Raw genomic sequence first — 21,427 nt, 5'->3', positions numbered from 1 at the left:
TTGAGTGTGATGCTCCTCCAGCTTCAAGCTGCCAGCACAGGGCAGCTGAGCCTAGCACTGATGGGCAGAGCAGCTCTTCTCTCTGCACTAAGGGACTGTCCCTGTGCCCCTCAGAACCCACAAGACTTGACCTGCAGTGCAATAGAAATGTCAGGGATTTCAAACCTCCACAACCACTCCTAACTGTGGCAGGTGCAAGTGGGTGAACCAATACAGAGAATTCCCTCAGCTCAGTCCTTAATTTGGGCAAACTGCAAACAGCAAAGCTGAGAAGATCTTGGATGTATCATGAGTACATTTAATTAGAGATCACCCTGCATTTCAAGTTCCCTCTCTCAGCAGAGCAAGAAGGAGTCCTTGGGAGCCCATCACAGAGTTACTGCTTCCAATGGTCCCCTCAGCCAGCAAAAGCCAGAGCTCAGGGGAGGGAGCTGCAGGGAGGTCTGAGTGAGGAGAGAGAGCCTGAGAGTGGGGTGGCTGTGAGATGTGTAATGTTTGGCTGCAGAAGCCCGGTCTAACTCAGCAGTGACTTTTCCTCCTCAACAGATTAAAATACTCTGATGATGGAGTAAATGTCCAACAGCAGCTCCCTCACCCAGTTCCTCCTCCTGGCATTCGCAGACAGGCGGGAGCTGCAGCTCCTGCACTTCTGGCTCTTCCTGGCCATCTCCCTGGCTGCCCTCCTGGCCAACGGCCTCATCCTCAGCACCATAGCCTGTGACCACCACCTGCACACCCCCATGGGCTTCTTCCTGCTCAACCTCTCCCTCACAGACCTGGGCTGCATCTGCACCACTGTCCCCAAAGCCATGCACAACTCCCTCTGGGGCACCACAACCATCTCCTATATGGGATGTGCTGCACAGCTCTTTTTCTTTCAATTCTTCATCTCAGCAGAGTATTATCTTCTCACCATCATGTGCTACGACCGCTACGTTGCCATCTGCAAACCCCTGCACTACGGGACCCTCCTGGGCAGCAGAGCTTGTGCCCACATGGCAGCAGCTGCCTGGGCCACTGCGTTTCTCAATGCTCTGCTGCTCACAGCCAATACATTTTCCCTGCCCCTGTGCCAGGGCAATGCTCTGGGCCAGTTCTTCTGTGAAATCCCACACATCCTCAAGCTCTCCTGCTCACATTCCTATGTCAGGGAACTCGGGCTTCTCTTGATTTCCACCTCTTTAGCATTTGGTTGTTTTGTTTTCATTGTGTTCTCCTATGTGCAGATCTTCAGGGCTGTGCTCAGGATCCCCTCTCAGCAGGGACGGCACAAAGCCTTTTCCACGTGCCTCCCTCACCTGGCCGTGGTCTCCCTGTTCCTCAGCACTGCATTTTTTGCCTACCTGAAGCCCCCCTCCATCTCCTCCCCATCCCTAGATCTGGTACTATCAGTTCTATACTCGGTGGTGCCTCCAGCACTGAACCCCTTCATCTACAGCCTGAGGAACCATGAGGTCAAGGATGCCCTGAGAAAAATGATGACTGTATGCTTTTCAGGAGCAATAAAGTGCCTGTTTTCTGGTGTGTAGCATTCAGAATGGGACTCCTTAATGGACCAGCCTTCCTGCTCAGGTTTTTCGTGAAGGTCATCAAGTTCTTCTTGCAATAATTTCCTGTCCAATTAAATATTCTTAGGCACCTGCCTTCTAATTTTATGTCCACCTTTTGATTTTGACACAGAGACTGTATAAATGATGAACTGTGCTTGTTGAGTATTTAAAAAAAATAAATGACTCTGCAGTGCCTTCTTTGTCCAAGACCCTTGTTCTCAGATGTTCCTAAAGGACGGCACACTGCAGGACAGGGGGTATTTGCAAACGGGAAGGGGACAATAATCCCAGCCCAGCAGCACTGCCAGGGAGCAGCAGTGCTTGGTGTTTCCAGAGCTGCTCTCTTGCCACTTCCACACTGCCCTCCTGAGCCCCTTTCTCACTGTAAGGCCTGAGTGCTCTCTGAGCACAGTCCTGGGGGCTGGAAGCCCTTGGAGCACAGGCAGGGACAGGCCCTGGGAACTTGTGAAGCAGAGCTGGGCTCCCTTCCAGCATCTCCAGGATGCTGTGGGATCTTCTGAGGCCACTGCATGGACTGGGTCACTTCTTCTGTGTCCTTGCTCCAGGGCTGGAACTCTCCTGCAGTGACACCATGACACTCCTGCTCTCTGCTTTCCAGGTTCCATTTTCAGATCCAATCTTCCCCTCCTGTTCACAGGGACATCCTGGGAGTGCTTCAGAGCTGCCATCCTGGGGCAGCTCCTGCCCAGCGTGGGCAGGCACAAGGTCTCTCCACCTGCTCCTCTCCCCTCCCCAGTGCCACTGTTTTCTGCAGCCTCCTCATCCTTGCCCAGCACAGCCCTCCTGGCACAGTTGGACACAGCCCTTGTTCTACCCCCTCCTCAGGCACCTGCCCAACCCCCTCAGCTCCAGCCTGATGGCCAGAAACCTTCAGGGCAGGGAGGCACCAGGGAGAATGCTGAGCAAACCTTTCAGCTGCACTCAAATCCAATTGGAGGGGTTGGCCTCGAGGAAGAAATCCCTTCTCATTCTCCAGAACCACCAGGACAACCTGTGTTGTGTCCTGGGCACTCCTCTGGCAGTGTGGGCTATGGAAAAGGTTTTGGTGTCAGGGATATTGAGATTTCTGGGCAATGTTACTGGGAGACCTCTCCCAAACACTTGGAAAGGCCAGAGCCACTCCAGAGCTTCCTGGGGCCTTGGCAAAGGCAGACATGGAACCAGTTTGCAAACAGGGCAGCAAGGAGGGTTGGGAGACTTCCAGACTGCTCAGGCTCAGCAGGGAAGGGAATAGGGCAAGTCCTCCTGCAGCCATTCTCAGGCATGGGAAGGACAAGGCAGAGATTGCAGAACCCCTGTTGGAGGGAATAGAGGATGTTGTGTGCCCAGACATCATCAAGGCCCCTGACATGGTCTTCTGTGGTCTCCTTATGGCCGGATTGGTGAGAGCTGGACTGAAGAAGTGGAAGATGGTGGGAAGTTGGCTGAATGAAGTGTCAAATAAAATCCATGGTACAAAGTCCTCTTGGCAGCAACTTCCTGGTGAAATCCCTCAGTGACCAGCCCTTGAACACCACTGTAGAACATATTTATTATCTCTCTGAACTCCAGTCAAATGAATTCACTCTCCTTTTATTCCCCACCAATACAGGGAGACAAAATACAAGGAGGTATAAGTGAAAAAATAAGAGTTTACTGACAAGAGAGTAGCAAAAACAGCAGTACCAATAGAACAGTTCAAAGCTTCAGCGGAGAGAGAAATTGCCTCCAAATTGCCTCCTGTCACCCCCCTGCCCCAGCTCCCTTTTTTAAACAGATAAAAACGTGCCTCTCTTCTCCCTTTTCCTCCTGAATGAACAAAGAACAAAAATTAAACCACAGGAGAGAGAGGCCAAAGCAAAATGTGGGAAACTCTCTGGTCTGAGACCAGTTGTGCTGCCCAAGAACACGCTGACTCCAGAGGTGTCCAAGCGGGGCAGAGCCGGCGACTCCGGTCCGTGCGGCGGCGGGGGGGAGGCAGCGGCTCTGCTTGATCCCATGGAGTTCTGGGGAGGCACAGTGGCCCCTTGGTTCCAGGAGGTTCTGAGATGTCTCTGGGTTCCTATTGTTCCATGAGACCCTACATGTCACAATGGTCCCTTGGTTCCATGAGATTCCACAGTGTCCCTGCATTCCTTTGGTTCCATGAGGCCCTGCAGTGTCACGGTGCCACTTGATTCCGGGACATTACAAAGAATCAGAATGGCCCCTTGATTTAAGGCCAACTACACATGGGGCTGCCTTGGGGGGAGTGTGGGCACCCAGACAAGGGAGTTGTCACCCCCCTGGACTCAGCCCTGGGGTCACCACATCTGGACTGGTCGGTCTGTCTGTGAGGTTCCCCATTCTGGAGGAATGAGGAAGAACTGGAGAGGGTCTAGAGGAGGTCTGACAGGATGGAGCTTTTTTCCATATTGGAAATAGAATGAAATCTCCACAAAGAGTAGTACTGAAGGTTCATACTGAAGCTGAGGGAAAAGAAATGTCACTCAACGGGGACCCTTGTGGTGCAAGAGGTCACCCAGAGGGAGTCAGGATCAGCCCATGGCTTTGTGTTCCAGGGAATAGCCAGAGCTGGTGCAGAGACATCAGGGAGGGTCTAGAAATGCTGCTGGGAGGGGGTGGGAAAGCAGGAGGGGTGTGTGCAGCCTGCAAGGCCAGAGCAGCAGCAGGGCCAGGGCAGGACAGCCTGCAGGAGAGATGGCCAAGGGCTCTGGCAGGGCTGCAAGGCCCAAAGGCACCCAGGCCTTTGTCCCCTTGCCTCTGGCAGCTGCCTCTGCCACTCAGGCCACCACAAGCCACTTGCCTGGCAGGTTCTGCCCTTGGTTTCTGCCTCGCCCCTCCCTCAGCAGCCTGGCAGGGGTTGTCCAGTTTTGGGCCTTTGTTGTTCCTCCCCCTCCCATCCCAGTGCCCCCCAAACAGCCCTGAGCCAGCCGGGAGGGACAGGATCTGCTGGGCCAGGGCCTGGGGCTCAGGCCTTGGCCTTTGTGCTCCACAAAACCAAGGCAGGCTTTGCTCAGCATTGCAGGGGCCTGCCCAGAGCCTTTGTCTGCCTGCACTCCTGGCCTCCGAGGAGCTGCTCCAAGGAGTCCCTGGGGAGGCTTTGTCAGGGCCTGCCCTCAGTGGGGCCCAGCAATGCTTCAAGGCACTTGGACTTTGGCTTCTGACTTCTTCAGCAGCTGCTTCAATCTTCTCTCAGTACCTCAGGATCATGGGCTGGGCTGCAAAACCACCGTGGGGCTCATTAAATTCCAGAAATCCCTCAGGAGCTCTTTGTCTTCCTTTAATTGTCTTCAAGGCAATTTCAAAACAAGTCTTCCAAGTTTGTACTTTTTTTGTTTTAATTCAATTATGGATATTTTTTAGTTCAGAGAAGAGGTGATAGAGGTGTTCTCCAAGTGATCTTGATGCTGAATGTCACCTCAGGAGATCCACACTGACCCTGTATGATCAACCTTGCTCCTCACCCCCCAGCCTCACCAGTTCTGCCATGGCCCACCTTGGACTGACAGCTGATGCAACTCCAAACACACCGTGGGACCCATTAAAACATTGAAAAACAAATTATTTTTCTTTCTTTAATTGTCTTCAAGACATCAACAACTAATTAGAGTTGTTGTATGTATGTAGTTTAGCTAAGGAGGAAGATTTTAAAGTGGAAGTCATGAAAAATATATTTTTTGATGAAAGAGAATGATTTACACAGAGCCTTGGGATGCAAGAGGATCAGGATGCAAAGGATTTGGACACAAATATAAGGGGGCAAAAGAGATTACTAGCATTTAATTATTGACCAGTTTAACAGTTATCAAGTGATTCAATAGCATTTGTTACAATTTTAACAGTGACTGATTGGTATATTCACAACAGCAACATTCCCACCACAGTCAATTCACACCCACACCCAGGCAGAGATGTGTGGACACATCAATAGCTGGTTGTGGAAAGGTCCCTCTCCCAAATTCTCCTTGTCAGGGAAACACTCCCCCAAATCCCTTTGTGTTTCCCAACAGACAAGGGTCACAGCTGGAGGAGTGTTTGTGGAGGAGGATCACAATTGTCCTGGGCACCAGGGAGGGTCTTTGGAGTGTTGCAAACTGGAGGGTTCCCGAGCTGGGAGAGGCTGCCAGAGGTGTCCCACTGAGAGGGAGGTGCTGGGGAGCTGCCAGGGCCTCCCTCAGCCCCGCTGGTTGTGGGCTCCCAAGGGGACTGGCTTTAGTTATCTGCTGAATTTCCATCCTGGTGTCAGGAATGACTGGAGTTTCCAAACTGTTTGGGAATTGTATCCAAATGGTTCCATTAGGGCTGTGATTCAGGTAGGGAATGTTCCAAGGCTTTCATGGTATGACTGATTATCCTGTGTTCCCCAACTGCTCTTACACCCATCCGAGTCAGCTGGACGGTTTATTGACAATGTGTCCAGAGGGGCGGCACCTCTGATGCCATAGAAACCCCTGCCCCTGGATTAGGAAACCTTTGGAATTCAGGAGCTGTTCCAGTGGAGCATGAAAATGAACAGCAATTTTCCTAAAGCCCAGACCCCAGCAGAACAAAGCCAGGCCCCTCAGTGTCAGAGCAAAGGTCCCCCATCCCTGTGTCCCTGTGGCCGCTGAGGCGGCAGCGCAGGCCCGAGGCGGTGCCGGGTCCCGGTGCAGCCGGGGCAGAGCGGCGGCTGCGCGAGCGGCAACCCCGGCGGTGAGTGCGGCAGCCCCGTGGGAGCGGCGGCTCCGGGCACAGACGCCGGCGGCAGCCGCTGTGGCTCCTGGAACCGAGTGGCCATTGGGACACTGCAGGGCCTCCTGGAATCCAGGGGCCGGTGGGACACTGGGGAGCCTCTTGGAGCCAAGGGAACCCTGGGATATTTTGGAACATCCTGGAATCAAGGAGCCATTGTGACACTGCGTGGCCTTGAGAAACCAAAGGAATCCTGGAGCATAGTGGAAACTCATGAAATCATCAGGGCCATTGTGACACTGCAGGGCCTCATGGAACCAAAGGAACCCTGAGAGTTTTTGCTACCTCATGGAATCAAGGGCCCATTTCTGGCAGGATGCTCTGCTCTGATAATACCTAAACAGTGGTCAGAGAATGCAAACAATGCAAGCTCTCTGTGGTGAGTTACTGCTGGTACCAAGGTGATGTTTTTAATGTTGAATTATGCTAAACCCAAAATGCTTCATGAAACTTCAGACACACATCCTGCTTTCCGAAGCAGGATTTGACAGAGAAGCTGCTCCCTGACCCGCAAATATGTCTGGCAGTCAAACCCTTGATAACTATAAAAGCCCCGTCCAACTGTCATGTGTTAGATTCTTCCACAGACTTCCTTGAAGTGTGTGGAGCTTCTGCCATGAAGCAGGGACAGCTCTTCATGGTCACTGCCCAGGGGTTAAGTGAAAGAGAGAGAACTACTGCCTGTCGTTGTGGGGTGAGTTACCTCAATCTCTGCTTCAGGATTGTTTCTTTTTGCTGGCTTTGATCCAATTGCTTTATAGAATGACTTTGATAGACTGCACTGTCGTATCTTACATTATACTACTAGGAGTTTTTGGCTTTTATACTGTGCAGTAAATAATTGACTTTAAGGTCTTTCGTCTGTTCACTTGTCTGATCAATTGTCTATTCATTTGTCATAATAAGTCATTCATTTTATAGATATATTTCTGATTTGCCATCACTAAAACCTGCAGGACAAAGTGTTTGAATCACACCTCTATAATTCCTTCAGTTTAAATCAAAATCTGAGCCTGAGATTGGATCCAGCCACAGCCAGGCTCCTCTCTGAGAAGGAATTTAGAAAGCAAGGGGGTCCTTTCTGCCCCTCGTAGCTCAAGGAGACGGCTTCTGCCATCAACTTTGTCTAAGCCTTCCACCCCCCCAGCCCCAAGCCGTGACACAGGGGCATGTCTTGTGCATGCAGTGCAAACATGGACTCCTGAGCTGGTCATTTGCTGTCCCTCCTTGGAGGGAAGAACAAGCCCAATGGCCTGGGGTGAGAGGCCAGTGCTGGGAGCGGCGCTGGCTGTGCCAGGGCACTGCTGGGTGCCCCCACCCTGAGCACTCCCACCCTTGTGCTGGTCACTGCTGTTTTCCTCTGCAGGGCGTTGTGTTGGGCACATCCTGGAGAGCAAAGTGGAAAGCAGATGGAAGCTTTGAGGCCCTGGCCTGAGGAGATGCCCCTGCAGGATGGCAGTGCTGCTGCAGAGGTCAGCTCTGTGCCAGCAGTGCCCGTGGCTGTCCCTGCCTGCAGTCCCTGGACAGTCCTGCAGCAGGACTGGGACCGACTGCCAGAGCACTGAGGCCTCCAACAACACAGGGCTCTGCAGGACAGTGTGGAAGGGAAGGAAGAGGAGGCCACGCAGGAGAAGGGCTGCTGCTCCCTGGCAGTGCTGCTCTGCTGGGACTCTTTTCTGGCCCAGCTGTGACCACAGGCCCCAACCCTGCAGCTGCAGAGAAGTCAGAGAGGAAAGATGTGAGGCAAACAAGCCAATGCAGAGTTCTTTATTTGGTTGAAGCACACAGTGAGTAAAATTCCCAATTTGTACAGCCTGTGGGCCAGGCTAGAAAGGCAAACACTGAATTGAAAATGCTTTTATATATATTTTTTATGCATATTTATATATAAAGATTTTTTAGTGTAACAAATTCTCACAAAAATAACACCCCGTACCAGGAGCAAAAAATAGAGAAGATATGTGTTGTGGTAGGAATTCTTAATGATACAGCAGAAATAAGAAGTTAGCCAGAAACCTTGAGATTTAAACACAGGGAAGCCTGTTTATATTTACTGTCTGATATTCTTACAGTATCTTTTAATTAAGTTGACCTAGACTGCAGAGGTAAATCCGTTTTATAACTCTGTTTGCCCCCATCTGCATTGTGTTTGTGATTTAAGTGCAGCTTTACTTCTAATACTACAAGTGAAAATTCTGTAGCAAGAAGGCCCTTTTTTCAAGGTAATGTACAGCTTTTATATACCCAAAATGGAAAGAAATATCTGTTTATCTGTTTAAAGAAAAATATCTTCCTAGACCTTTAACCCCAGCCATCAATGGAATGATTGCCCTGCTTTCCCAAAACCCTATATATAGCTAAAGTTATGTCAAATAAAGTATTCAGCTTTGTACCCACAAACTGGATTGTCCGTTATCGTTCAAACCGTCTCAGATATGTTGGGCCTTTAATGAAGTACATAAAAGGATTGACCTTTAATGAGGTACAACACATGCAGAAGAAGGAGAGTTTGTTGCTTCTGAAAAACACCCAGTTATCAGTTTCCTCAGGGCATCCTTGATCTCCTGGTTCCTCAGGCTGTAGATGAGGGGGTTCAGTGCTGGAGGCACCACCGAGTACAGAACTGCCACCACCAGATCAAAGGATGGGGAGGAGATGGAGGGGGGCTTCAGGTAAGTAAACATGCCAGTGCTGATAAACAGGGAGACCACAGCCAGGTGAGGGAGGCACGTGGAAAAGGCTTTGTGCCGTCCCTGCTGAGAGGGGATCCTCAGCACAGCCCTGAAGATCTGCACATAGGAGAAAACAATGAAAACAAAACAGCCAAAACCTAACAAACAACTTATTATAAGAAGCCCAATTTCCCTGCGGTAGCCTGAGTGTGAGCAGGAGAGCTTGAGGATGGCAGGGATTTCACAGAAGAACTGGTCCAGGGCATTGCCCTGGCACAGAGGCAGAGAAAATGTATTGGCTGTGTGCAGCAGAGCAGTGAGAAACCCAGTGACCCAGGCAGTTGCTGCCATGTGGGCACAAGCTCTGCTGCCCAGGAGGGTCCCGTAGTGCAGGGGTTTGCAGATGGCAACGTAGCGGTCGTAGCACATGATGGTGAGGAGATAATACTCTGCTGCCATGAAGAAGACAAAGAAAAAGAGCTGTGCAGCACATCCCGTGTAGGAGATGGTTGTGGTGTTACGGAGGGAGTTGTGCATGGCTTTGGGGACAGTGGTGCAGATGGAGCCCAGGTCTGTGAGGGAGAGGTTGAGCAGGAAGAAGCCCATGGGGGTGTGCAGGTGGTGGTCACAGGCTACGGCACTGAGGATGAGGCCGTTGGCCAGGAGGGCAGCCAGGGAGATGGCCAGGAAGAGCCAGAAGTGCAGGAGCTGCAGCTCCCGCCTGTCTGCGAATGCCAGGAGGAGGAACTGGGTGAGGGAGCTGCTGTTGGACATTTGCTGCTTTTTAGTACAGGATCTGTTCAAAAGGAAAGCACAGGGAACAATTAACACAGCCCCCTCTCAGCAAAGCCAGTGCAGTTTTCAGGGAAAACCCCTCCAAGTCAAGGCATTTCTTTTCTCTGGTTTGTGCTCTCTGAGGGTGCTGTGAGGAGCAGGAGCTCTGCCCATGTGCTGCCAAGGACTCAGCTTTGCTCTGCTGCAATGCAGCTGCTTTGTGACAGCTCTCATGATCACAGGGGATGTCACATGGAACCCAGCTTTGATGGAAAAGTTCAGTTCCTGTACTGTTGTTTTGGAGCAATTTGGGCTGCAGAAGAGAGGTACAGATTATCCTTAAAATAATTTTGACAGGGTTTTTTGGTTACAATCATAACACCGAGGGCAAATTTTTTTAGGGGGAAATTTTTCTGATGACAAATCTGAAGAGTGTTGAGCCAGGACAGGCAGAAGGGCTGAGCTCTCCATTGCTTATTGCAGAGCCAGGAGAGCTGCAGTGCCTCTCAGACTGTTCCCCATCTGCCCTGCACTTTCCCTCTTGCTACCTTGAAGATGACTTCACACACAGATTCATCTTTAAAAACCCCACCAAGATCTGTGCTGAGAGCAGGGCAGTGCTGCTTGAAAGGGCAGCTCTGGGAAGTGTCCCCTGTGCCAGCCCAGAGGTGCAGCTGTGCTGGACAGAGCAGGACAGGAGCCCTCCTGCAGAGAAGCCAAGGGCTGGGACAGGAGAGTGTCCACCCCCAAGGGAAGGCTCAGCACTGCCCAGGATCCTGTGCTCATTTCTGACACTGCCTGAAATATTCACCTCTGAGAGTAAAAGTTTGAATTTCAGTGCAGCCTCCTGAACTGAGAGAACAATGTCTATGCTACAATGTCTAAGCAGGAAACACACCTCAGGACTAATTCCTTTCTGTAACCCCTGTCTTTTCTGCAGCGATACATGGAAAAGATCCTCCTTCAGCTGCCAGGTTTGCTCCTTGCCCACAGCCCTTCTCCCCCAGCCCTGGCAGCAGCTCCCTGGGCCGGCTGAGAGCTGCCCCTGGCAGGCAGCAGAGTCCCTGCCCAGCACAGCACCCTGGGCTGCAGGGCCCTGCCCCACAGCCCTGGGCACCCCTGGCTGCACCCCTGGCTTCACAGCTCTTCCAAACTGCCCCAAAACAGCCCCTCCTCACCCATCCCATCAGTAGGGCTGGGCCAGCTTTAGGAGATGCCTCCAGGAGCTGCCCCTGCACTGCCCTGCAGCCACAGACTCACCGTGTGCAGCCCCTCCAAGATTCCTCCTGCAGGGAGCTCTCAGCCCTCCTGCCAGTGCTGAGCCCCTTGAAGCTCTGTCTGTGCCCTGTTGGTGTCCCTGAGCTGCCCTGGCAGTGCCCTCAGCCCTGCTGGGCTGTGCAGAGGAGCTGCTCCTGGGCAGAGCTGTCTCTTTGAAGCTCTTCTTGCTTGCCAGGAGTTCCCTGTGTGTCAGGAGCCCGGCCCAGCTCAGCAGCACAGCAACAGCCCCAGGCATTTCATGACCCTCAGGGGGGTTGATGTTGTTTACATGAGACTCAGTCCCTGAGAGGAACTTCAAACAACTTCTCAAAAAGTCAAAGTGAGATTGAAACACTGAAGTTTCTTGTAGTGCTAATGAGTCTCACTGAGGGACACAACTGAGAACTGTCCCCAGGTTTCAGTTAGAGCAGAAAACTGCAGACAGTGATGACAAGGATGGACAAGCAAGGGAAAGGTGGCTCTGGTGCTGAATAAACATTGACTTGTTTTCTTAATCCAGAGGACCAAGGCCTGACCCCCAGCCCCTGGGAAGGGACATCCTGCCTCATTCCTCAGGGCTCTTCCTGGGGCACTGGGATGTGAGATGTGCAATGCCAAGGGCAGGACCATGGGGTGGCACCTGCCAGGCTGCTGAGCAGGGACAAGGAGGCCATGAGGCCCCAGGGCTGCAAGGGCCACTCCCCTCCTGGCATCAGGGGCACAGACAGCAGCCCTGGCCAAAGGCCTGCAGAAGGTGGCTCTGTCAGGGCCTTTCAGCTTCTCCCCATCCCTGTCTCCTCTCCAGCCCAGGCTGTCCTACGGTGTCCATGCCCTGCCCCTTTCCCTGCAGGCTGTCGTCATCCCCCCGGCTGCCCCACCTGGCTGGCACCTTCCTGCACTGACATCTCTGCGTCCTCCCTGGCTCTTCCTGCACACACAAAGCCTGGGGCTCATTCAGACTCCTCCTGGGTGACGTGTTCCAGTCCAGTGTTTTCCATGGAGTGAAATTCCTTTTTCCTCATGTCCACTCAGGACCTCCCCAGCTGCACTTGGCATTAATTCTTTCTTTCTCATGCTCTTTTCTGCTCCGACAAAAGGATCCACCATCTCTAAATCCTCCCTTCAAGCCCTCTCAGGGCTGTCCTGTGCTGTCCTCAGTCTCCACACCACTGAGGCCACAGCTCCTTAGCCCCTCTCTAGTGCTCATGTGCTTGAGACCTTTAAAGCCCATCTTGGGAAATCTCTGGACACTCACAGATGTTTTTGCAGATGAAAATATCGTGCTCATAGTCTAAGGAAATCACAGTTGCCATGAAAACCAGCATGCATTCCCATTGCTATGGTCAGTTACCATGGCAAATAGAATACACTCCCATTGCCACAGTCAGTTACCATGGCAACCATAATACATTGTCATTGCTATGGTCGGTTACCATGGCAACCATAATACATTCCCATTGCTACAGTCAATTACTGTGGCAAACAGCATACTTCCCACTGCTATGGTCAGTTACCATGGCAACCATCACACATTCCCATTGCTACAGTTGGTTGACATGGCAATCATCATACATTCCTGTCACTACAGTCGGTGACCAAGGCAACCATCACACATTCCTATTGCTATGGTGAGTTACCATGGCAACCATCATACAGTCGCATTGATACGGTCAGTTACCATGGCAACCACCATACATCCCCACTGCTGTGGTCAGTTACCATGGCAAACAGCATATATTCTCATTGCCACGGTCAGTTACCACAGCAACTACCATACAGTTCCATTGCTAAGGTCAGTTACCATGGCAACCATCAGACATTCCCATTCCTACAGTAAGTTACCATGACAAACATCACACATTCCCACTGCTACACACAGCTACTATGGCAACCATCACACATTCCCGTTACCACAGTCAGTTACCATGGCAACAAACATACTTCCCACTGCTACAGTCAGTTACCATGGCAACTGGCATACATTACAATTGCCAGGGTCGTTACCATGGCAACCATCATACATTCCCATTGCTATGGTCGGTTACCATGGCAACCACCATACATTCCCAGTGCTATTGTCGGTTACCATGGTACCCATCACACATTCCCATGGCTGTAGTCAGTTACCATGGCAACCATCGTACATTCCCTTTGCTGTGGTTTGTTACCATGGCAACCATCATACGGACCACTGCTACAATCAGTTGCCATGGCAACCATCATACAGCCACGTTGCTATGATCAGTTAGCATGGCAACCATGTGAATTCCAGTTTCTATGGTCAGTTACCATGGCAACCATCATACAGTCCCATTGCTATCGTCAGTTACCATGACAACCAGCATACATTCCCATTGCTACAGTCAGTTATCATGGCAATCATCATACTTCCCACTGCTCCGGTCAGTTACTATGGCAACCAGCATACATTCTCATTCCCACGGTCAGTTACCATAAGAACCACCATACATTCCCATTGCTACAGTAGGTTACCATGGCAACCATCATACATTAGCATTGCTATGGTCAGTTACCATGGAAACCATCATACAGTCACGTTGCTACAGTCAGTTACCATGGCAAACAACATAGTTCCCACTGGTACAGTCCGTTACTATGGCAACCACAATACATTGTCATTTCTATGGTCAGTTACTGTGGCAACCAACATACATTCCTGTTGCTACAGTCAGTTGCCATGGCAATCATCATACTTCCAGTTGCTACAGTCAGTTTACCATGGCAACCATGACACATTTCCATTGCTACGGTCAGTTACCGTGGCAATCATCATACTTCCCACTGCTATGGTCAGTTACCATGGCAACCATCATACATTCCCATTGCTACGGTTGGTTACAACAGCAAGCATCAATCATTTCCGTTGTTACAGTCACCATGGCAACCATCACACATTTCCATTGCTATGGTTTGTTACCATGGCAACCAACCATCATAGATTCACATTGCTATGCTCGATTACCATGGCAACCATCATAAAGTCACATTCCTATGGTCGGTTCCCATGGCAACAAGCATACATTGCAGTTGCTACAGTCAGTTACCATGGCAACCAGCATACATTCCCATTACTATGGTCAGTTACCACAGGAACCATCATACTTCCCACTGGTACAGTCAGTTATCATGGCAACCATCATACATTCTCATTGCTACTATCAGTTACCATGGGAACCATCATACCTCTCACTGGTACAGTCAAATACCATGGCAACCATCATATATTGCTGTTCCCATGGACAGTTACCATGGCAACCATCACACATTCCCATTGCTATGGTCGGTTACCATGGAAACCAGCATACAGTTCCATTGATACAGTCAGTTACCATGGCAACCATCAGACATTTCCATTGCTATGGGCAGTTAACATGGCAACCAGCATACATTCCCATAGCTACAGTCAGTTACTATGGTAATCTTTTGGTTCCTCTTGGAGAGAAGCAGATGCAGATGAACCTCCCTGTTGTCCACCAGCCTGGCAGCTGTGCTCTAAAGGCCTGTGTCCCAAGGGCTGTCTTGACCATAACCCTGCACAAACCTCTGGGACTCTTTCCATCCTGTTGTGGTGCCTTTCCAGTGAATTCCAGGGTTATCAAAGACAACTGGAATGGGCTCTTTGTCTCACTCCACAAGGTCACCCAAACCACTCTCTCCTCTGACCCTCACCCACAAAAGTTCACCCAAGTTGTTCATCCCCTAGAGCAGCTGCACAGGTCAAGAAGCTCCTTCCTGCTGAGGACACCTCTCTCCTGCTCTTTCTCTCCTGTGTCTCCTTGGCCTTCTCTCCCAACCCATCACAGCCCTGCAACCTGGGAACTGTCTCAGCAGGCCTGGGCTGTTATTGCCTGCAAGTGGAATGCAGAGAGACTTGGGGCTGCAGCTCCTCCTGCCTGTGCCCCACACACAGGGCATTGGGGCCTGTCTGGCTGCAGCCCCTCAGTGGGGTACCGGGGTAAGAACAGACTTGCAGAGGGGAAAGCTGCTCTGAAAGTCCCGAGAGCTGGGGTGTGCAGAGGCTTTGCTGACAATGGCCTTGGGGGTGGACGTACTGGGACTCAGGCCCAGGAGGAAAATCCCAGACCTGATCCCTGAGGAGATCAGCACATGCTGCTGAAATGCTGGGGGAGAGAAGAGCCAGCAGAGGGAGGAAACAAGTGTGGACAGCCTGGGCTGATGTGCTTTGGACTCGTGCCTGGCCCGGCCTTGGCTGGGCAGAGAAGGGACAGCCTTTGTGTCCCTGCAGGGCTGGGATTCACTCACTGCCCCAAAGGCACCCAATGTGTCTGAGAAGCCCTGGGTGGTGCCTGTCCCACAACTGCTGGGAATGGGGACGGGCTTCCTGCACAGGCCCTGTGCTGTCCAGGGCAGCTGCTGCACTTGTGCTGCAGAGCCCTGGCACCTCCTCTGGCACTACAGGCCCCTCTTTGGCTATTCAATCCAGGCTCAGCTGCCCTCAATTAGGTTCAGCAGTGAAGGGATGTCCATGAGACAATGGCCATTGTACTCCAAGGACATATAGAAAATACCCTGCTAAAGAACAGGAGAGAGACCTCTCTCCCTGTGCCACCTGACTCCATTTGGTCACCTGAGCACCTCTAGGTGATGCCCTGGACAGAAGGAACAGTGACAGGTTCCCCTGTCCTACATGTGGGCCCCTTCTGCCACTGAAGTTGGCCAAAGCAATGTCCCAGCAGCCTCCAGGAAGATCCCACAGCTGCTGCCCTGGCTCTAGGAACTGCTGCATTGGAGCCTGCAGTTCCCAGCAGGAATCTCGGTCACCTCTGGCCCCTCAGAAGGAACCAGGGCTTTGTGTCCCAGCAGGTCACTCCTGGCTTTGGTCTTCCTTCATTGCCATGGGAGCTGGGACAAGGAGTCACCTGCAGGGGCCTGTTTTGGGCCCACTGAAGTGGGGCAGGAGGAATCCCAGCCCATGGGGGTTGTGGAGGGAGCTGTGTTCTTCTGGCCCCAGGTCTGCAGAGCCACAAGGAGACACCTCTGTTGACTCAGCTGAGTCCCTTCCCTCAGTGCAGGTGAAGGAGATCCCTCCTGGGCACTGTCTGGGTTTCCTGTCTAATGATGGGACATGAAAAGGGGACTCTTGGACTTAACTCTGTGTGTGTTTGGAGAAATGACAGTGCTGAAAGAAGTGTCTGTGCCCAGCTGAGAGAAGGCACATCATTATTTCCTTCAGTTATGTGCCAGCAGGATCCCCTGGAGCCCGAGGGACAGCTGTAGGGAGCCCAGAGGGGCAGAGGAGGGGCTGCCTGAGGCTGTTGCTGTGCTGCTGAGCTGGGCCGGGCTCCTGGCACACAGGGAGCTCCTGGCAAGCAAGAAGAGCTTCAAAGAGACAGCTCTGCTGGTGAGCAGCTCCTCTGCACAGCCCAACAGGGCTGAGGGCACTGCCTGCAGCACCCAGGGCACAGGAGAGAAGGCAGAGAGATGAGAAGCAGCCTGGGCTGGGAGGTGACTGAGTTCTCACTATGGGAGAAACCTTCTCAGGATTTGAAGGAAGAATTCTCTGGCTGTAGGAAAGTGCAACTTGCCTTCTTGGAATAATCTCCTAAAGCTGGCACATCCCATAGCTTCTAGGATCTTTCAGCAGGACTCTCCCAGTTGCTGCAGTGCAGGGGAAGTGGCCATATGGCAGAGCAGGGCAGGAGCTGCAGGCAGCAAGGGCAGAGAGGAGAAGGGAGCAGGAGGTTCAAGGGATCCTGGGGTGGGAGGACAGGGCAGAGCTGCTCAGGGCAGGAACCTTGCCAGCCCTTTGCCACGGTCAGGCTCTGGCTGCAGAGCAGTGCAGGTGAGTTCCTGCAAGTGCCTCTGCCAGCTGCCAAATGGCAGCAGTGGCAGGAGCTGTCAGGATGGCTCTGCTGGATTTGCTGGGGTGCAGCAGGAGAAGCTGCTGCAGAGCAGGACTTGCTGCTGCCCCATCAGAGGCCCAGGGCCAGAAGGTTCCCTGTGGCTGGCTGTGGGGTGGGAAGGTGGGGGTGCAGCCAGGGGTGCCCAGGGCTGTGGTGCAGAGCAGGGTCCTGCCCCCAGGGCTCTGTGTGCTGGGGCAGGGACTCTGCTGCCTGCCAGGGTCAGCTCTCAGCCCGACCAAGGAGCTGCCACGGCCCTGCAGGGAGAAGGTGTGGGTGGAAGGAGTGACCCCTCAGGGCAGGGCAGGGCTGGGCAGGGCCCTTCAGCTGCAGGGTCAGGGCTCCTCACAGCTTCAACTCCACCTCCTGCCATTTCCAGGGGCCCTTCTCAGGAAGCACATCCCCCCAGAACACCTCCCCCTTCCCAGCCACCACAGGCTGTCTGGGATCTGCTCTGCAGCCCCTGCCCAGGCAGAGCTGCCCCTGGGCACTGGGCTGGGGATGGCTCTGGCAGCACTGGCAGGGAGCTGAGCTGGGCACAGGCAGGGGCTGCTGGCAGGAACAGCTCCTCACCCAGAGACAGGCAGGCAGGGAGAGGCAGCTGCTGCCACAAGGGCTGGGCAGGGGGATGGGGGCCCCTCCCTGCTGTCCCTGTGGCACAGACCCCTTCCCTGAGCAGCTCCTGCCTGGGCTCCTTTCCCAGCCTAAGCAGAGCCTGTGCCCTCAGGCCCACGGGGGCTGGGCTGTGCATTGCCCTGCAGCAGCCAGAGCCCGGGCAAGGACAGGGCCCTGATTTCCAGCTGTCTCTCTGTGTCCCTCCTCCCTTGGCAGCAGCACTGTGGCACTTCCCTGCCATCCCCTGCTGCCTGGGCTCTCCTTGTTCTCACCAGTGGGTTTTCTGAGCCACTGTGGGGTTTGGGGGGGGCAGATTCCTGTCCAGACCCAAACCCTTTGGGTGCTGCTGTGGGGATGTGTCTGTGGGAGCCAAGTGCCCAAGTGCCCTCCAGGCACCTTCAGGGTCTTCAGCTGTTTGCCTGGGTGTCCTGCAGGGCTGCAGGTGCCCTCCAGAAGGGCACAGCTCTGCCATAGCATCTCTGTGCTGCACAAGATCCCCGTGGAGAAAACTCCTCAGTGCTAAATCCATGGAAATGCTCTGGGCAGTTGCAAGGAGCATTTTGTGTCTCACTCCGGGAGAGGAGATATGGAAAGCTGAGAAGTGTGTCAATCTGTTCTTTTGACATGGATTTCTTGGATATCTGTGCAGTTTCTCTGTAGGGGAACAGTTGAGTGTGATGCTCCTCCAGCTCCAAGCTGCCAGCACAGGCAGCTGAGCCTAGCACTGATGGGCAGAGCAGCTCTTTTCTCTGCACTAAGGGACCGTCCCTGTGCCCCTCAGAACCCTCAAGACTTGACCTGCAGTGCAATAGAAATGTCAGGGATTTCAAACCTCCACAACCACTCGTAAGTGTGGCAGGTGCAAGTGGGTGAACAAATACAGAGAATTCCCTCAGCTCAGTCCTTCATTTGGGCAAACTGCAAACAGCAAAGCTGAGAAACTCTTGGATGTATCACGAGTACATTTAATTTGAGATCACCCTGCATTTCAAGTTCCCTCTCTCAGCAGAGCAAGAAGGAGTCCTTGGGAGCCCATCACAGAGTTACTGCTTCCAATGGTCTCCTCAGGCAGCAAAGGCCAGAACTCAGGGGAGGGACCTGCAGGGAGGTCTGAGTGAGGAGAGAGAGCCTGAGGGTGGAGTGGCTGTGAGAGGTGTAATGTTTGCCTGCAGAAGCCCGGTCTAACTCAGCAGTGACTTTTCCTCCTCAACAGATTAAAATACTCTGATGATGGAGTAAATGTCCAACAGCAGCTCCCTCACCCAGTTCCTCCTCCTGGCATTCGCAGACAGGCGGGAGCTGCAGCTCCTGCACTTCTGGCTCTTCCTGGCCATCTCCCTGGCTGCCCTCCTGGCCAATGGCCTCATCCTCAGCGCCGTAGCCTGCGACCACCACCTGCACACCCCCATGGGCTTCTTCCTGCTCAACCTCTCCCTCACAGACCTGGGTTGCATCTGCACCACTGTCCCCAAAGCCATGCAAAATTCCCTCTGGGACACCACAACCATCTCCTACATGGGATGTGCTGCACAGCTCTTTTTCTTTGTCTTCTTCATCTCAGCAGAGTATTATCTTCTCACCATCATGTGCTACGACCGCTACGTTGCCATCTGCAAACCCCTGCACTACGGGACCCTCCTGGGCAGCAGAGCTTGTGCCCACATGGCAGCAGCTGCCTGGGCCACTGGCTTTCTCATTGCTCTGCTGCACACAGCCAATACATTTTCCGTGCCCCTGTGCCAGGGTAATGCCCTGGGCCAGTTCTTCTGTGAAATACCACACATCCTCAAGCTCTCCTGCTCACAGTCCTATGTCAGGGAACTCGGGCTTCTTTTGATTTCCACCTCTTTAGCATTTGGTTGTTTTGTTTTCATTGTGTTCTCCTATGTGCAGATCTTCAGGGCTGTGCTGAGGATCCCCTCTCAGCAGGGACGGCACAAAGCCTTTTCCACGTGCCTCCCTCACCTGGCCGTGGTCTCCTTGTTCCTCAGCACTGCATTTTTTGCCTACCTGAAGCCCCCCTCCATCTCCTCCCCATCCCTGGATCTGGCTCTGTCAGTTTTGTACTCGGTGGTGCCTCCTGCACTGAACCCCCTCATCTACAGCCTGAGGAACCAGGAGCTCAAGGATGCCCTGAGGAAAATGATGACTGGATGCTTTTCAGGAGCAATAAAGTGCCTGTTTTCTGGTGTGTAGCATTCAGAATGGGACCGATCAATGGCCCAGCCTTCCTGCTCTGGTTTTTCGTGAAAGTCATTGGGTTTTCTTGCAATAATTTTCTGTGCAATGGAATATTATTATGCATCTGCCTTCTAATTCAGTATCTACCCATTGAATTGGACCCAGAGATGTATAAATGATGAATTGTGCTCAGAGAGTATTTAAACAAAATAAAGGACCCTGCAGTGCCTTCTTCCTCCAAGACCCTTCTTCTTAGATGTTCCTAAAGGACAGCACACTGCAGGACAGGGTGTATTTGCAAACAGGAAGGGGACAATAATCCCAGCCCAGCAGCAATGCCAGGGAGCAGCAGGGCTTGGTCTTTGCAGAGCTGCTCTCTTGCCCCTTCCACACTGTCCTCCTGAGCCCCTTTCTCGCTGTAAGGCCTGAGTGCTCTCTGAGCACAGTCCTGGGGGCTGGAAGCCCTTGGAGCACAGGCAGGGACAGGCCCTGGGAACTTGTGAAGCAGAGCTGGGCTCCCTTCCAGCATCTCCAGGATGCTGTGGGATCTTCTGAGGGCACTGCATGGACTGGGTCACTTCTTCTGTGTCCTTGCTCCAGGGCTGGAACTCTCCTGCAGTGTCCCCATGACACTCCTGCTCTCTGCTTTCCAGGTTTCATTTTCAGATCCAATCTTCCCCTCCTGTTCACAGGGACATCCTGGGAGTGCTTCAGAGCTGCCATCCTGGGGCAGCTCCTGCCCAGCGTGGGCAGGCACAAGGTCTCTCCACCTGCTCCTCTCCCCTCCCCAGTGCCACTGTTTTCTGCAGCCTCCTCCTCCTTGCCCAGCACAGCCCTCCTGGCACAGTTGGACACAGCCCTTGTTCTACCCCCTCCTCAGGCACCTGCCCAACCCTCTCATCCACAGCCTAATGGCCAGAAACCTTCAGGGCAGGGAGGCACTGGGCAAAATGCTGAGGAAAACTTTCAGCTGCACTCAAATCCAATTGGAGGGGTTGGTCTCCAGGAAGAAATCCCTTCTCATTCTCCAGAACCACCAGGACAACCTGTGTTGTGTCCTGGGCACTCCTCTGGAAGTGTGGGATATGGAAACGGTTTTGGTGTCAGGGATTTGGAGAAGGCTGGGCAGTGTCACTGGGAGACCTCTCCCAAACCCTTGGAAAGGCCAGAGCCATCCCAGAGCTTCCTGGGGCCTTGGCAAAGGCAGACATGGAAGCAGTCTGCAAACAGGGCAGCAAGGAGGGTTGGCAGAGTTCCAGACTGCTCAGGCTCAGCAGGGAAGGGGATAGGGCAAGTCCTCCTGCAGCCATTGCCAGGCACTGGAAAGACAAGGCAGGGATTGCAGAACCCCTGTGGGAGGGAAAAGAAGAGGATGTTGTGTGTCCAGACTTTTTCAAGGCCCTTGACATGGTCTCCTGTGCTCTCCTTATGGCCAGACTGGTGAGAGCTGGACTGAAGAAGTGGAAGATGTGGTGGGTGGGAAGTTGGCTGAATGAAGAGGGTCAAATAAAATCCATGGTACAAAGTCCTCTTGGCAGCAACTTCCTGATGAAATCCCTCAGTGACCAGCCCTTGAACACCACTGTAGAACATCTTTATTATCCCTCTGTATGTTGGGACAAAATGTATTTTCAAGTCCTTTGTGGATGATGCCAAATTTCAGGGAGCCCTTGAGCAACCTGTCCTGGTTTAAAGGCACATATTGGGGTGGGAAATCCAATAAAATGAATTCATTCCTCTTTTATTTCCCATCAATACAGTG

At 52.7% G+C, this 21,427-nt stretch overlaps 4 protein-coding genes across 4 annotated transcripts in view; 2 read left to right on the top strand and 2 right to left on the bottom strand.

Annotated features, from left to right (window-relative positions):
- Nucleotides 1–21,427, bottom strand: part of LOC135405270 (zinc finger protein 501-like) — a 229,944-nt gene that overhangs the window by 195,019 nt on the left and 13,498 nt on the right. The gene's annotated exons all lie outside the window — the stretch shown is intronic.
- On the top strand, nucleotides 495–1,487 carry LOC135405490 (olfactory receptor 14J1-like; the record flags this gene model as incomplete). The annotated part of the gene is made up of 1 exon (XM_064640190.1): nucleotides 495–1,487. A coding segment is annotated over exon 1 (915 nt), but the record flags the coding sequence as incomplete, so codon positions are not given.
- LOC135404526 (olfactory receptor 14A16-like) lies at nucleotides 8,759–9,730 on the bottom strand. Its single transcript, XM_064639266.1, has one exon. The coding sequence runs from the start codon at nucleotides 9,728–9,730 to the stop codon at nucleotides 8,759–8,761; it is 972 nt and encodes a 323-aa protein (XP_064495336.1).
- On the top strand, nucleotides 18,669–19,689 carry LOC135405470 (olfactory receptor 14J1-like). The gene has a single exon (XM_064640171.1). It carries the CDS (start codon nucleotides 18,724–18,726, stop codon nucleotides 19,678–19,680), a length of 957 nt encoding a protein of 318 aa, XP_064496241.1. The 5' UTR covers nucleotides 18,669–18,723; the 3' UTR covers nucleotides 19,681–19,689.

This window comes from Pseudopipra pipra, chromosome W (genome assembly GCF_036250125.1).
Source record: "Pseudopipra pipra isolate bDixPip1 chromosome W, bDixPip1.hap1, whole genome shotgun sequence".
Taxonomy (NCBI): domain Eukaryota; kingdom Metazoa; phylum Chordata; class Aves; order Passeriformes; family Pipridae; genus Pseudopipra; species Pseudopipra pipra.
The sequence above is the reverse complement of the archived record's forward strand: the minus strand, read 5'-3'. Positions and strand labels throughout refer to the sequence as shown.

Coding starts and splice junctions, on each gene's coding strand:
- LOC135404526 (XM_064639266.1), bottom strand. CDS start 9,730: ATGTCCAACAGCAGCTCCCTCACCCAGTTCCTCCTCCTGGCATTCGCA.
- LOC135405470 (XM_064640171.1), top strand. CDS start 18,724: ATGTCCAACAGCAGCTCCCTCACCCAGTTCCTCCTCCTGGCATTCGCA.